This window comes from Symphalangus syndactylus, chromosome 1, assembly GCF_028878055.3.
Source record: "Symphalangus syndactylus isolate Jambi chromosome 1, NHGRI_mSymSyn1-v2.1_pri, whole genome shotgun sequence".
Classification (NCBI taxonomy): domain Eukaryota; kingdom Metazoa; phylum Chordata; class Mammalia; order Primates; family Hylobatidae; genus Symphalangus; species Symphalangus syndactylus.
The window spans coordinates 55021496-55036857 of NC_072423.2; the positions used below are offsets into that span (position 1 = coordinate 55021496).

General features: G+C 40.0%; 1 protein-coding gene across 5 annotated transcripts in view; it reads left to right on the forward strand.

Annotated features, from left to right (window-relative positions):
- B4GALT6 (beta-1,4-galactosyltransferase 6) overlaps nt 1-15362 on the forward strand; it is a 63652-nt gene that overhangs the window by 30589 nt on the left and 17701 nt on the right. For 4 of the 5 annotated variants that reach the window (XM_055235308.2, XM_055235315.2, XM_063611033.1 and 1 more), the window contains one exon: nt 9472-9596. The exons of the other annotated variant lie outside the window; for it this stretch is intronic. In XM_055235308.2, the coding sequence (XP_055091283.1) occupies nt 9472-9596 (125 nt within the window). The remainder of the gene's footprint in view (nt 1-9471; nt 9597-15362) is intronic. 5 annotated transcript variants of the gene reach the window in all.

Genomic DNA, 15362 nt, shown 5'->3' on the forward strand with positions numbered 1-15362 from the left:
CAATGCAATAAAATACGTAAGTATAAAATCTTATAATACACAAAATAATTGAATATGATTCTTTCCCAAATAATAATTAGAAGGGATTTGTGTAAGAATTAGATCTACTTGGATGAAAACCATTCAAGTACAAGTGATATTTACTTATAGTCACTAAAAGTGAAGTTAAGGCTTAACATTGGTGTATTTGATTATTCTGTTGTAAACTTCTTTGATTTTTACCTAGTATAGCAGTGGAAACACTGGCACTGGATTTCTGTAAAGATAAAGTGAATTTTTCAAACTAGAATGTGATAAAATGTGTTTCATACATTTCAGCAGTGTTTCATATTCAATAGTGGCCAATTACACTAAAATCTATTTTAATGTGTATTTTTTATATGAAGAATATGAGTGAATACTTCTTTCTTGTTTGTTAGTATTTATAGATTCTCCAAAGGGCAAATCCACATTCAGCTTTATTGCATTTATGTAAGATTCTTTGTGCTAACAAAGTAAAATAGAAGTTTCACCTTGTCTAAGGCCAAAAATTAATAAGTGCTTAGTGTGGATGTTTTGATTTTAATTTTTATGGGTGAGGTAGAATGGAAAGTGTCAATTGCATACTCTGCATTAGACTGAAAATAGACTTACCTTTAGTTTTCCTATCTTTTAATTCTTATTCAAATAGAATACGTTTGCAGTGACCTTTATATATTCTGTTCTTACTATTTGTGGAATAGTTCCCTTTATGGTTTAACCCTGATAGTTTCTATAGTTCCCTAACCTTATGAATATAACAAAAGCTCCAAGGACTTTTTGAGATGGATTTAAATAATTCAAATGAAAATCAGCAAAGAAGGAAAAGATAAGCAAACAAACTTCAGCAAAGCTCAAATAATGCTAATGTAACAAACTGTCATGCATATGTTTATTGTAAAAAAAAAAAAAATGAGATGGGAGCCATTTTAGAGTCAACAAGTCATTGATGAACAGCCGCTGTGCAGCGGTCCCTGTGTTGTTCATAGAAGCAGGCACGGGAGAGACAAGACTGAACATGGTCATATGTGTGGCAGCTCGGAGCAAGTAACACACTTGGAGAAAGGCATGCTATGAAAAGGTTATGAGGCCGGGCGTAGTGGCTCACGCCTGTTTCCTAGCACTTTGGGAGGCTGAGGTGGGTGGGTTACCTGAGGTCAGGAGTTCAAGACCAGCCTGGCCAACATGGTGAAACCCATCTCTACCAAAAACACACACACAAAAATTAGCCAAGTGCAGTGGTGCACGCCTGTAGTCCCAGCTACTTGGGAGGCTGAGGTGGAGAATCGCTTGAACCTTGGAGACAGAGGTTGCAGTGAGCCGAGATCGCGCCACTGCACTGCAGCCCGGGCAACACAGCGAGACTTTGTCTCAAAAAAAGAAAAAAAAAGAAGAAAAAAGGTTATGAATGTGACAAAAGGGATACAGCAGTTTATTCTGGAAGGGAAAGGACGATGTCGAGAGAGGTGTCATCAGAACTGGATCTTGCAAGATAGCTGAGAGAGAACAGCATCACCACGAGGAGGCTCTGTGTATTCCCCGACTGGAGAGTGGTCGTCTCTGCCCAGAGAGGGTGTGTAAGTGGCGTGTATGGGAAATGAAGCTGGCCAGAAGGGTCTTGTGTAAAGGACTGAGGAATCTGAGGGCCTTGTGGGTTCCATCATTCCTAGGCATCCATGAGGTGAGCTTCAGAGGGAGAAGAGCCTGTGAGCTTATATGCAGACAGTTGATTTATGAGCCTGTGTGCATTTCTCTCAGGTGACTGTGCATGATTTTCAAAGGGTCTAGGGGCAAAAAAAAAAAAAAATCAAAAATAAACAAAAACCCCCATTGCTTTAGGGAAATGGAGAACCATCGAAGGCTTTTTAGGCAGATGACTGATGGACTAGGACTGTATTTTAGGAAGATTATTCAGATGAGAAGCTGAACAATGGGTGAGAATGGAGAAATACTGGGAACACCAGGAAACCAATGAGGAGCTTGCTGCAGGGAGCCGACGGGCAACAACAAGGGCAAGTGCCAAGGCTGTGGCGTTGGAGAGAGGAGAAGGCGCAAAAAAGAACCTACTGGGTGCCATTGGCCAGATGTGGCGACCAATTGAGGGGTGAGGGTTAATTTCCAGGTTTCTGACTTGGTGACCATGAACTGAAGCGATACAGAGTAACCATCACATTTGGAGGATGGGGAAGTCAGTGGGTTCCGTTTGGGCTGTTTTGTTTGAAGTTCAGGAGGGTTAACTTGGGGTCTGCCTTTCATAAGAGATCTGGACTGAAGATTAGAGGAAGTGAGATGGGAAGAAGGCCGAGAGTGGGTCCCTGAGAAGATCCGTACTTGTGAGGTGAGTGGTGGTTAACAGAAGAAGGGGAGACAGGAACCTAGAGAAGCCAGAGGGTGGTTTATGGGGTCCAGGGAGGAGCACATCCCAGAAAAAGACTGCTGTGTCTTGTCACACACCTCCAGACAGCAGGGAGAGTGAGGAACCGTGAAAGGGCCACTGAATTTGGTGCAGAAAACGGATGGAGAACACAGCAAGCACGATTTCAGTAAAGTGGTTGGGAAAGAAGCAAAGTAGACTGTCTTGAGAAGTGAGTCAGATGTGTGTGAAGACTGTAGTTGAAATGAGAGAAGTTTGGCGGCAAAGGGAAGGAGAATGGGGTAAAGGATCTGGAGGAATTGAGGGTAAGGGAAGAGCTCTTTAGGAAGAGATGGACTTGAGCGTGTTGTAGGCATCATGGAAAGAAAGGATGGAGAGAAGAGGCTGGGCGCGGTGGCTCACGCCTGTAATCCCGGCACTTTGGGAGGCTGAGGCGGGCAGATCACGAGGTCAGGAGATCGAGACCATCCTGGCTAACATGGTGAAACCCCCTCCCTACTAAAAATACAGAAAATTAGCTGGGCGTGGTGGCGGGTGCCTGTAGTCCCAGCTACTTGGGAGGCTGAGGCAGGAGAATGGCGTGAACCCGGGAGGTGGAGCTGGCAGTGAGCCGAGATCGCACCACTGCACTCCAGCCTAGGTGACAGAGCGAGACTCCGTCTCAAAAAAAAAAATAAAATAAAATAAAAGATGAGAACTGGGAAGGATGAGGGAGAAGCACAAGGGAGGTCTCCATAGAGCCAGGTTAGAAACTGAACGGAGACAATGCCTCAGGTTGAAGAGTGAGCATGGAAAGCCTCAGGAATGCCTCCTCCCCTGAGGAAGCCCGCGGTTTATTTGGAGATGAGGTGGAGAGGCAGGTGCTCGTTTTCCTAGTAAAGCAGGAGGCCATGCGTCCCTGAGGGGATGGCCAGGAAGGACTGAGCAGCTTGAAAGGCAGGAGTAAGTATTTAAAAAGTTGTCGTAGGGAATGAGAAGTGGAGTCAACTAATCATAAATTAAAAGGTGATTAACAGGTTAGCCTAGAGAGCACCCCACCCCACCCTGGTGGAGTCATAATACAAAAAAAAGTGACACTTGTTTTTGCTGAAAACTTACTATGCTTGAGGCAATATGTTAGGTATTGCCACCCAAATGATGAGATTAATCTATATGCTTATGTGCTTTCTTTAGTGCTGTTTATTAGGTAGAAAATTGGAGCATGGATAATTGTCACTGCAAGGATGGGACCTGTAGCTCAGGTGTGGCAGGTCGAGGGGGTGGTAGATAAGGTGTCTGTCAATGTGTAGGTGCTGTGATCGGGTGAAGGTCATAGAGCTGCATTTCTCTAAGTGTGATTTAGATGACCTACACTTGTCAAAAATGCAGCTGGGGGCTGGGCGCGGTGGCTCACACCTGTAATCCCAACACTTTGGGAGGCCGAGGTGGGTGGATCACGAGCTCAGGAGATTGAGACCATCCTAACACGGTGAAACCCCATCTCTACTAAAAATACAAAAAATTAGCCGGGCGTGGTGGCAGGCGCTTGTAGTCCCAGCTACTCAGGGGGCTGAGGCAGGAGAATGGCGTGAACCCGTGAGGCAGAGCTTGTAGTGAGCCTAGATGGCGCCACTGCATTCCAGCCTGGGTGACAGAGCGAGACTGTCTCAAAAAAGAAAAAAAACATGGCACGTGGATACATATGTAACAAACCTGCACATTGTGCACATGTACCCTAAAACCTAAAGTATAATAAAAAAAAGTAAAAAAAAATTGATTTTAAAAAATTAAAAATATTTTTAAAACAGAATTAAAAAAACATATAAATAAATAAAAAATAAGTAAAAAAAAAAAAAAAATGCAGCCTCTGAGCTAAACCCTAGACTGTGAAAGTCAGGATTCTTGGTTGCAAACCACAGAATATACTTTATCTGATTTAAGAGAAAAAAGAATTCATGAAAATATATTAGAGAGCCCAGAGACAACCTGGGTGGCTAGAGAATTAGGTTGAGAAATTGAGCAGCCAGAACAAGGCTCAGACCACTTTGAAGCATCTCCTGCTGCCACTTGTCAGGGCTTAAACCTCCTACCAGCATTGCTGAGGTCTGGAGACCAGAAGTGCTCTTGGTTCCCGTAAAGCTAGAAGCTTTTGCCACCACTTCAGGTGCATTTGGTCATATGACCACTCCTACCTGCTAGAGGGGTTTGGAGAGTGGGTTCTAGCTTTTTCCTTTGAAAGGCAGGACTCAATGGTGGGTAATTCAAGCCGTTGAAATGTGTTCAGTTAAAGCCAGTGGCCATAAGCATGACCCATGAGCTTCAACTGACACAGAAACTTTGACAATGTGGCCAGTCAGCTGCATTTTAAACAAGCACAGCTGGTAATTCTTAGGCATACATCAAAATTAGCAAACCACTTTATATGGAGTCCAGATAGAGGAAAATGTGAATATAGCAGAGAGGACTTCAAGTCTTCATGAAATTGAAGAGGGACTTCATGGGAGGGTAGTGGGAGAAGGTGAAAGGGAAAGAGGCTTTAACGAGAGGGTGCAGTGTCAGAGTTGAAAGCCAGTCATTTCTAGGTGACTGTGATTCAGGGTCTGGGCACAGAGGTGGGTGTCACTGTGAATTCACTATTGTGAATATTGCTGCAATGAACAGAATAGTGCATGTGCCTTTTTGGTAGAATGATTTATTCTCTCTTGGATATTTACACAGTAATAGGATTGCTGAATCAAATGGTAGTTCTGTTTTTTGTTTTTTGAGAAATCTTCAAACTGCTTTCCACAGTGGCTGAACTAACTTACATTCTCACCAACAGTGTATAAACCTCTCCTTCCCAAACCTTGCCAGCATCTGTTGTTTTTTGACTTTTCAATAATGGCTTTTCCTGTTGGTATTTGATGGTGTCTTATCATAGTTTTAAAATGCATTTCTCTGATGATTAGTGATTTGGTGCATTTTTTAATGTTTGTTGGCTACTTGAATGTTTCCTTTTAAGAAGTTTGTATCTTTTGCTCATTTTTTAATGGGGTTGTTTTTTGCTTGTTGAATTGTTTAAATTCCTTATAGATTCTGGATATTAGGCCTTTGTTGGATGTACAGTTTTGCATAAATGTCTTAAAGAAATATTTTAGCACCTGATGGAGCCAGGGAGTAGAAATGCAGGTAGGTGGAAGTAGGGATGAGACAGGAATCTTCCTACTCATTCATTCATTCATTCAGTGTCCAGGCATTGCCCTTGGCAGTGGGGATGTGTGACTAATGCTCTGTCTTATGTTTAGAATGCTCAGGTTTAGTTGCTTCAAGAAAACTTGAGTAAGAAATCGTTTGTTAAGCAGAGGTTGTAAAATTTTAGAAGTCGAGAAGCTTAAGTAAAGCATTTGAAATAGGCAGTGTCTAGTGTTGGCTTCAGAAAGGACAGGAGGTGACCAATGGCTGGATGAGTCGTAACTGTTCAGCCTCAGAGCTATGCTCAGGAGGCAGCACAGACGCTGGGGGAGGGAATGTCCCATCTTATCATAAAAATGCTTTTCTAGCTTTGGAGAGGAATTTACCCTAAGGGACATTTCTAGGGGAAATTCAGGTCTTTCTCTGACACTGTCATCAGCTCTTTGAGCTGTGAACATTTAAAACCCTGAGGGTAAAACAGATAAAAGCCAACATATCCAGAATTAGGTTTTAGATACCAAAAAATAGATATAGGCTCCAAACAAAATGAAATAGTTATTTACAACTATTGATTTATAGAGCAAACAACTCTCTGGAGATTATATGTCTTAAATTTTACTTGAAATGTTAGAAAAATATAAATGTAGGTAATTCATAGGTTTTGAATATTATTTTAAGAATTATATTTTAATAGACAAAAGAAAATCCTAAATCATGTCATGTGATACATTATCATCCACAGCACAATAAGCCTGTTGTTTGCGCCCATGCATGCCTGGCTTTCCCAGACGGGCAGCATTGCTGCATATCTTGCAAATTCAGCGTTAGGAAATTATAGTAAATGTCCTACATAACCAATGGTGCAACTAAGTTACCCTCACACATGACAGAAACAGTTTGGCACACACGACTGGAAGGTAGCTTCCAGCTGACTTGAGTTCCCTGTCCTTCACCTTGACCCTCTAGGTACTTGGCAGCCCCTCCACTCTTCACTCAGTTCTCCTGCTCTTTCCTTTCTAACCCCAGCGCCACCTTTAAAATAGTGAAATTCAGTATTTGGTAAATTATATTATTTACATTTGCTGATTGTGATTACACTGCTGGGTAAATGGATTTCAATCAACATATTTATTTTCTGATCTTTAAATCTCTAACTGGGAAAGAAACCACTTGTGCCAGTTAAAAATCTCAGATTTATACTGTCACATCTGGGATTAAGAACAACAACCAATCTCAGATTCACCACAGAGGAGAGTGAAGATTGGCTCTCCATGGAGTTCAGCGGATCTCTTCAGTTGCCCTTGAAATCTCAGCGAGTGAAATAAAGGGGACTGGCCCAGTTGATGGCGTCTTTCTTTACAAGGACATTCCCTCTCTGGCTTCATTCATAGCGGGTGGTTTTCCGATGCCTTTTGTTTTGTTTTTAAAGCAGTGGAAGCCTTCTTGAGTGAAACCTAAAGGGGACAAAAGAGTATGCGAAAGAGATGAAAGTGGCTGTGTTGGGGGAGCCTGAGTCCTCCCTCCTCCAACCACAGGATCCCCGAGAGAGGTCCTTCCCAAGGACGGTTTGGAAACCACAGAAACCAAACCATCATTAGTTTATCTGCAGCATACTTCTTCCTGGCCACTCTTCTTATAACATGTCCTTTTCCCTTCCCTTCCTAAGTACAGGATCTTCTCCCTAATACCACTCCCCACAATGATGAATGTTCTTCCTCTCTCTCTGATCACACTTTCGCTGTTCCCAGTGGTGGCAATACCTGTCCTGGGAGGCCTACTCCCCACACTCCCCAGTGTAGCAATGTTGCTCTTATCATGGGTAGCATGCCACCGGGTCAATCTTTAGCCTTCAATCAGCGAATTATTAGGATTTCAGAGCAAAGGGCAACAAGCACATAGGAAAGCTCCTGATGGACTCTGAGGGGTGTGGATGGGGTGGGGGTGGCACACAACCCCGAGGAGTGTGAACTTAGGATACCTCAGGCATGGGGATAGTGATGGACAGAGGAAGCCCTCTCTCTTGAGGGAAAGAAATAAAGCCTGTCTCTTGCCAGCACATATGCGTTGGAGATGGAAATTAAACTGCAAATGATGCTGGAGAAAACTGCTGACAATAATGATGATTACAGCTGTTGGAGCAATAAAGCTGGAAAAAAGACAAAAAATTTGGTTTAACAGTGCAGAAAGAATACCAGCTTCAGTTACTTATATGAACTGCTTATTATTTAGCCTAATTACTATCATTTTAGCAATCATGCATACTATTAAATGTATCAGATTTATTTGTGTAAATTTTATTTGATTACAATGGTAGATTCTGTTCGTTGTCAGCTGAGTCATGATAGTCTGTACTTATGTTTACTGATCAATCTTACATTTTACTTACTCTTTCTCTGCAAGTTCATAGGTTTCTCTTTTAGATGAATCTGACCTTTCTAAGATTAGCTAGTTTGTGTATCTTGTCACACTGAAGGCTGAGTGTTTGGTTATAAAAGGCTGCTTATGTTGTCAGTAGAACAGGCAGGCATTAGAAGGTTGCAATTCTTTTTCTAACTTATTCTGGGAAGCAGGTATTTCGATGTAAAATACTCTAGCATGCCTGCGTGGAGGCTACTGACAGCTCTGCCTGGTTAGGATGAAGTGGGGACAGGAAGAGAGGCCATTGTGAAAACTCCTAAAATATAGAATAGCAAGAGCAAAGAGGCTCTCTAGAGAGGAACTGAGAGTTTTTATGTGAAATTGTGGCCACATGAAACTCAGAAGACTCGAAATGGGAAACCTCAACATTTGTTGGTTTGTATTTTATGAGATGAGGTCAGAGAGAAGAATTTGGCTGGAGGGCGCTCCAGAGCAATTTGTACCTATTTGGAAGTTAACGGATGACATTAAAACTGCTAAAAGATGATCTGTAGTTTCAATAGCCTTTTACATCCTGTTCTAACAGTGAAGTCATTGAAGATAGCATTGCTTTGAAGGGATGTTAGTGATCATGCAGCTATTTTAATTCAGGGGGAGATAAAGAGGCTTCCTGATTCTTAGTTCTCTTTTGAGGTTAATGGAAATGGTTTTCCATTCAAGATTCATTCCTGTTTCAATGGTATACATTAGAAAAGCTACTAGTAAGAACACCTCCAGTAATGTCATATATTTGTTAATTTGGAGAATGAGTGCCTGTTAGACCAGGAATATCTCAGAAGTGGTTTTTCAGTTTTGTATGCCAAGGGGCCTGATATATGGTAAGTGCTCAGAATCAATGCTTTGAATTGTGTTTGCAAATTCCCTCTCTTGAGAAATGTCAGTAGGTAACAGTAATAGTAGCTAACATTTGTTGGTTGTACCTAATGCTTGACACTGCATATGATCCTTCACACAGATGATTTCTTGGAATGGATACAACCACCTTGGGAGGCAGGCATCACTGTCCTTTTTACAGAGGAGGAAGCTGAGGCACAGAGAGGTTAAATAATTTTCCCAATAGACAGAAGCTAGGAATCAGTTCCCAGTCAATCTGACTGCTTATTTTATTATTAAGTACTGTGCCATTGTGTCCCCATGTTGAAAATGTTAAAATTAAAAATGGTATTAAAATATTTGAATAGTTGTTAAATTGCAGTGTTAAGTTATAATGACATGCAAACATTTTCCAAATAATACTAAATTATTCAGTATATTACTCAAAAGCAAAAAGGTTTTTAAAAAGAATTTGATTTTCTTTGGCCGATTTACCAAACATAGTAGGGTGACCATGTATATTATCATTGAAACTAAAAGTGAAAGGGGGTGCTATTCATAATTTTGTGGTGGTAGCAAGAATAAACTGTATTGTCCTGGCAACTAAGTTATGCCATCACCCTGCTGATTATTATTTGTTCTACTAGATCTTTGAGGCAAAAAATATTAAAACAATTCTTTACATTTTGAATTTGTAGGAGGATTCCTCAATGTCAATGTAAGCGAAGTCAGTTTTGATGAAATTCATCAACTCTTCTCCAAGGATTTAGATATTGAGCCAGGGGGTCATTGGAGGCCAAAAGACTGTAAACCCAGATGGAAGGTGAGGTAAATTCTTTTTGTAAGCAATTTGACTGTTACTAAGCATTTGAGGAAAGAATGTGCTTGATTCAAAATACAGAGACAAATGTCTTTAAGTCTTGATAAATTTAAAACATCAAAAGTTTTGTCTTTAATGTTTACTATTTATAATTCAAATGTGATTTAAGTGTTACGTGTGAAGACTATAAATGCACCTGTGTAGATATAAAATAGATGCTCAGTTCATTCTCTTTGAGTTCCTGGTGATAAATACGTGACTTGAGTTTGGCTTGGAAAATAGATTTTTTTGTTGTTCAGTTCTGTTTGGAAGAGAGGCTGTGAGTTCCCTGCCTCCTGCAGCTGTCCCTAATGATTACTGACACCCGCAAGCATAGCCTCACCAATTTCTGAATCGTGAGAACTCACTGGGAGGATATGAATATCCTGATTTTCAGTTTGTTCTGGCATTGGGGTCTTCAAGCTCTGTTTCTCAGAATCCAAGATTATAAAGAGGCTGCTCAGAGATCACGATGGGACTTGAAAAGTTGGACTTTGGGCTCTTCTTGGCTTCAGAAGGCACAGCCCAAGCTTTCAGTCTTTTTGATATTCAGAATTCTATTCAATGTTTTGTTTGAAAAACTGTAAGGGGGTGGGTTTGCCTCTGCTGCTTTAAAAAAATTGAAAGCCATAATTTAAACCAGACTTGCCCTCAAAGCTGTGAAATTGGTTAATAAGTGCATATTCATCTAATGTTATTACATTTGAGTAAGAAATAACATTTACGTAATTCCAATGAAAACTACAACTGATAAATCAAGTGTTATTTCCTAAAGGATTGTGATATAACCTTGATCTGGAAACAGTTTCAGTTTTCTCTTTTAAAGCATTAGTATACTTCTAGAATATTTGTATGTTCACCTCCCACCCCCCCCCCAAAAAAAAAACACTAGTAGGAAGGAAAATGATATGCTGTTAAACTCATGAAAAAGACCCTCTGACTTCATCTACCATGAACTCTTTGTGTTTGAAGATGTGTATTTTTTGTATCTGTATTCCCAACACAGAGCCCATTGTCTTGTGTAAGGTAAGCACTAAACACAGTTTTGTTAAATTGACTCTATAAAGCAAATAAAAGCCTTTTTGGCCTTGTTACAAATGATTCAATAAATGGTCAGCTTTCTTATTGCCTTGAACAAGTTGTGAAGCTGCTTAAATGGATTCCAGTACCAATTTTAGCGAAACATTTAATTTTATAATTACCTTACACTATTTCCCAGATCAGATTCATTTAACAAATGAATCTGTTCATATTTCTTGATTGATTTTCCTCACATTTGTAGCTATATGAAATGCGGCCCAATTTACATACATTCCACCTTTTAAAAATAGCCTGGGCACATAAATTATTTTTAACACTTGGGTGCTGAGTGTGTATATTGAATGCTAATAGAAAAAGAAGCACACTCAGTCACCGAGGCTGTGAGATAGCATGGAGGTTGATGCTCAGATAGTTGTTTGTACAGAATATGGCACACCCCTCAGGTGTGCTCTGGGTAGCATACTAGTAGAACAGTTTAGGATAGGAAAAATGAAGTATTCTTGTCCTGTTTCCAGTGATCTATACTAGATGGATTTTAAATTTTTTTGTTTTCTTCTCATTTTCCAGGAGACAGGTGTATCACATGAGTATTTCCTACTTAAAGATATTAGTAGACTGACTATAAACTACATATGATTCAGTAGGTAACAGTATTGAAAAGAGTTCCTGGGAACAAACTAATTCAGGGATCTAAGGTTCACACCTGTAATTCCAGCACTTTGGGAGGCTGAGGTGGGCAGATCACTTGAGGCCAGGAGTTTGAGACCAGCCTGGCCAACATGGTGAAACCTCATCCCTACTAAAAATACAAAAATTAGCCGGGCATGGTGGAACATGCCTGTAATCCCGGCTACTCAGGAGGCTGAGGCGTGAGATTTGCTTGAACCTGGGATGTGGAGGCTGCAGTGAGCCGAGATCGCACCACTGCTCTCTAGCCTGGGTGAAAGAGCAAGACTGTCTCAAAATAAATTAACTTATTTTATTTAGGAACTATATGATAATGCTGCTTTTATTTCAACTTTTAGCAAACCCTTCTCAGAATATAGTCTGTAGCTCAGAATTACACAACTAAAGGTATGAAAGGAATTTTGGAGATGATTCAGAAGTGAGCTGTACTCATATAAATATTATATAACTATCATCTCACTAAATATTTAATTAAATAGTTTCTCCCCCTACCCGTCCCTGCCTGCTTACTGATAATGTTCCATTCTCATATTAGAACAGTGGAGAGAGATGGAAATAAGAAATAACTAGATTTATGTTAAACATCTGTCATCAACTTGATTCTTAATATTTGAGGCCCCCTTTTTAAATGAGAAAAATACCAGTGTAGTTAGTTGATGGCAAATTAATGAGAACTGAGATCTTTCAAAACTAGTAATTTTGGCTGGCCAACCTGTTGAGACCCCATCTCTACTAAAAATACAAAAAATTAGCCAGGCGTGGTGGTGCAGGTTTGTAATCCCAGCTACTCGGGAGGCTGAGGCAGGAGAATTGCTTGAACCCGGGAGGCAGAGGTTGCAGTGAGCCAAGATCGTGCCCACCGCACTCCAGCCTGGGCAACAGAGTGAGACTCCACCTCAAAAAACAAACAAACAAACAAACAAAAAACCACTAGTAATTTCAGCAATTCCTAGGTATTCCTGAATGCTGCAGGTTTAAGTAGAAGATCTGCGCAGGTTGAACACCTTCTGGGGCAAGCTTGTATCTAAAGAACATGAGGATGCTATGCAAGTCATTGAAAGTGAAGTGTTTACCTGTGACATTGACTTTCCATTCAGATTTCAGATGGAGGGCTTGATGAACAACTTTGGTCTATAACTTGCAGGCTTAAAGAACCAGGCAGCTGCTTGATGCTCTTGTCTACCCAGAGGCCTGGAGTTTCATTTATAGTCCAATGTACCTCAGAGATGAGTCTTGGCCTCCCTGTTTCAGAACTACTTGAGGCATATGGTAAAAATGCTGATTTTTGGCCGGGTGTGGTAGTTCAAACCTGTAATCCCAGTGCTTTGAAAGACTGTGGCAGAAGGATCACTTGAGCCCAGGAGTTTGAGGCTGCAGTGAGGTATGATCACACCACTGTATTCCAGCCTGGGCTATAGAATGAGATCCCAACTCTAAAAGAAAAAAAAATGCAGATTCTTGAACTCAGTCCTCAAACATTCTGATTCTACTGGTGGGAAGGAACAAGAACTTGCATTTTTAACCAAGTGCCTCCAGTTTGAGAATTGCTCCTGGAGGTACAGGAAATGAGGAGGAATAGGAAGATGAAACTAAAAACACTGAAGGAGAATGAGTGCTTACTAGCTTCTGCTTACTCAGTGGCAGATAACTAGATTCACCTTAAGGTTACCAAGCCTAAAGCCATGTCATTTAGGGACACCGTAGCTGGTAGTGTGCTGAAAATTTGAAAATAGGACAGAAACTTGATGGGAGAAATTGATGTGATACACATTTTTCTTGATGATCTCCTCATGGTGTATATAGGAGAAAATAAGCAAGGGAAAAAATGGTGCATATGTTCAGCAAGATTTGTGGTTTTAAAGTAGGAGCAAACTGAATGGAATAATTTTGCTTGATCAAGAGGTGGTGAGGAGAGATTCAGGAGGATGAAGTGTTGTTTTATCAGAAGATAATGACCAGATATTCTCGGTCTCCACTGGAGGTGTATCAACAAGAGAGTGGCTCAAACAGCAAATTAGGGCACATAGAAGAATGTCCTGAAACAGGCTATTAAGCCTTAAAATAAGTGATCACAGAACACTGAGATCTTTTCTAGACAAAAAAATTGTAAACTATGGAGGACATTCTTCCACAAACACAAGAACTGATGTGCCAGATGAACTTTTTTTTTTTTTTTTTGCCATTTCTTTTTTTTTTTTTTTTTTAATTATACTTTAGGGTTTTAGGGTGCATGTGCACAATGTGCAGGTTTGTTACATATGTATCCATGTGCCATGTTGATTTCCTGCACCCATTAACTCGTCATTTAGCATTAGGTGTATCTCCTAATGCTGTCCCTCCCCCCTCCCCCCACCCCACAACAGTCCCTGGAGTGTGATGTTCCCCTTCCTGTGTCCATGTGTTCTCATTGTTCAATTCCCACCTATGAGTGAGAACATGCGGTGTTTGGTTTTTTGTCCTTGCGATAGCAGATGAACTTTTAAGATATTGTTTAGCTTTATTTTAATAAAAGCTTTGCTTTAGATTTATCACATATTCACAGTCTTTAATAACCCTCTCATTAAAATTTGGACATCTATTTGCTGTTAGCACATTAGGTTAGCTTATTTGAATTTGCCAAGACACTGGTAATTTATTTTATTACTGTCTCAGTTTCTTTATAAGATTAAAAAAAAAAAAGAACCCTTGATATTTAAATACTTCATTGAAGAGATTATTGTATTAGGAGCTAGAACTTTACCTTTTATTTATCCTTATATGTTCAGCTCATCACTCAGTCTAATTGTCTTTAATTAATATTCACTGTCTTTAATCGGGACTCTGCAGCCATTTAATAATTTCTTCCCTCAAATATCTGTAATTGGCCTTAACTGCTTTTACAGCTCATTGACATTATGTCATAGGTGGCCAACTCGTGGCCAAATTCAAAATCAAGAAGGGCAGGCTTGACTTATTAAGCTACGTGTTATCACATGGATGTGCTTTAGATAAGATCAGTGGAGGGATATGTACTCACCATCTAACCTCTTTTGCTCCTTTTACTTTTCATAGCACTTTCCCATCCTAAAAGTAAACCCCTGAGCTGGTTTGGCAGTTGTTTTGATTTCAGGAATTCCTTGAATATGCCAGCCATTGGCGCTGAAGCCCAGCAGTAAGTCCCCCTCAGTATATAGTTCCAGTACAGTTGGCAGCCATTGTGCGGGGGCAGGAAGGAGGTCTTGGGTGTTGGGTCGGTATTGCTGGGGTAGCCTCGTGGTCCTCAGGCTTCTGAGCCAAGAGAGACCTTATGGGGAAACCAAACAGGAATGGGACCCAAAGTTGGGCCGGCAGGGGCACCAGACCTCTTTAGTTCCTACCATTTGCCAGATAGATATGCCGTGATTAATATAATCATGAAAACATCAGCCTCATAGCAGCCATTGTCTCTTGTTTTTGCTATCCTCTCAGCATTAAGGGAAAATGAATGGTGAAGTTCGTAGTTTAGACATCTTCAATTTTACTAAATCATTTTTTGTTCTAATAATTTAAAACTTTCTGCCATCTATGATCCTGGTAATGTAAAATACATGGTTAAATATTATTTTCATTTGATGATATCTAATATCATGTCCTGATTTTAAAAGGATTAGGTGCAAAACTTAAGCATTCTCAATTATTTGCATTTATTCATTTATTAATAAACTTTAGTTGGTATGGGTAAAATTTTAGTAAATCATAGATTTAATATTCTTTCACAATATTCTGTTACAACCAGTTTAGATTGTATATTTAAAAAATTCAGATTATAGAGTAACACAGAGGTATTTTGGTTAGATATACTTTCACTGTTGTGTTTTTTTGAAAATCTAATGATTTTGGAATTCATGATCTGTAGAAAACTTGCTTTAATTTCAATTTTATTAGAAAATTCACAATAATAATAAAGCTAGCTCAGCTAGGAAGTTGCTGAGAAAAGTAATTTTGAAAACACTAGGTTTTTCAAGGGCAAAATCTAAATTGTAA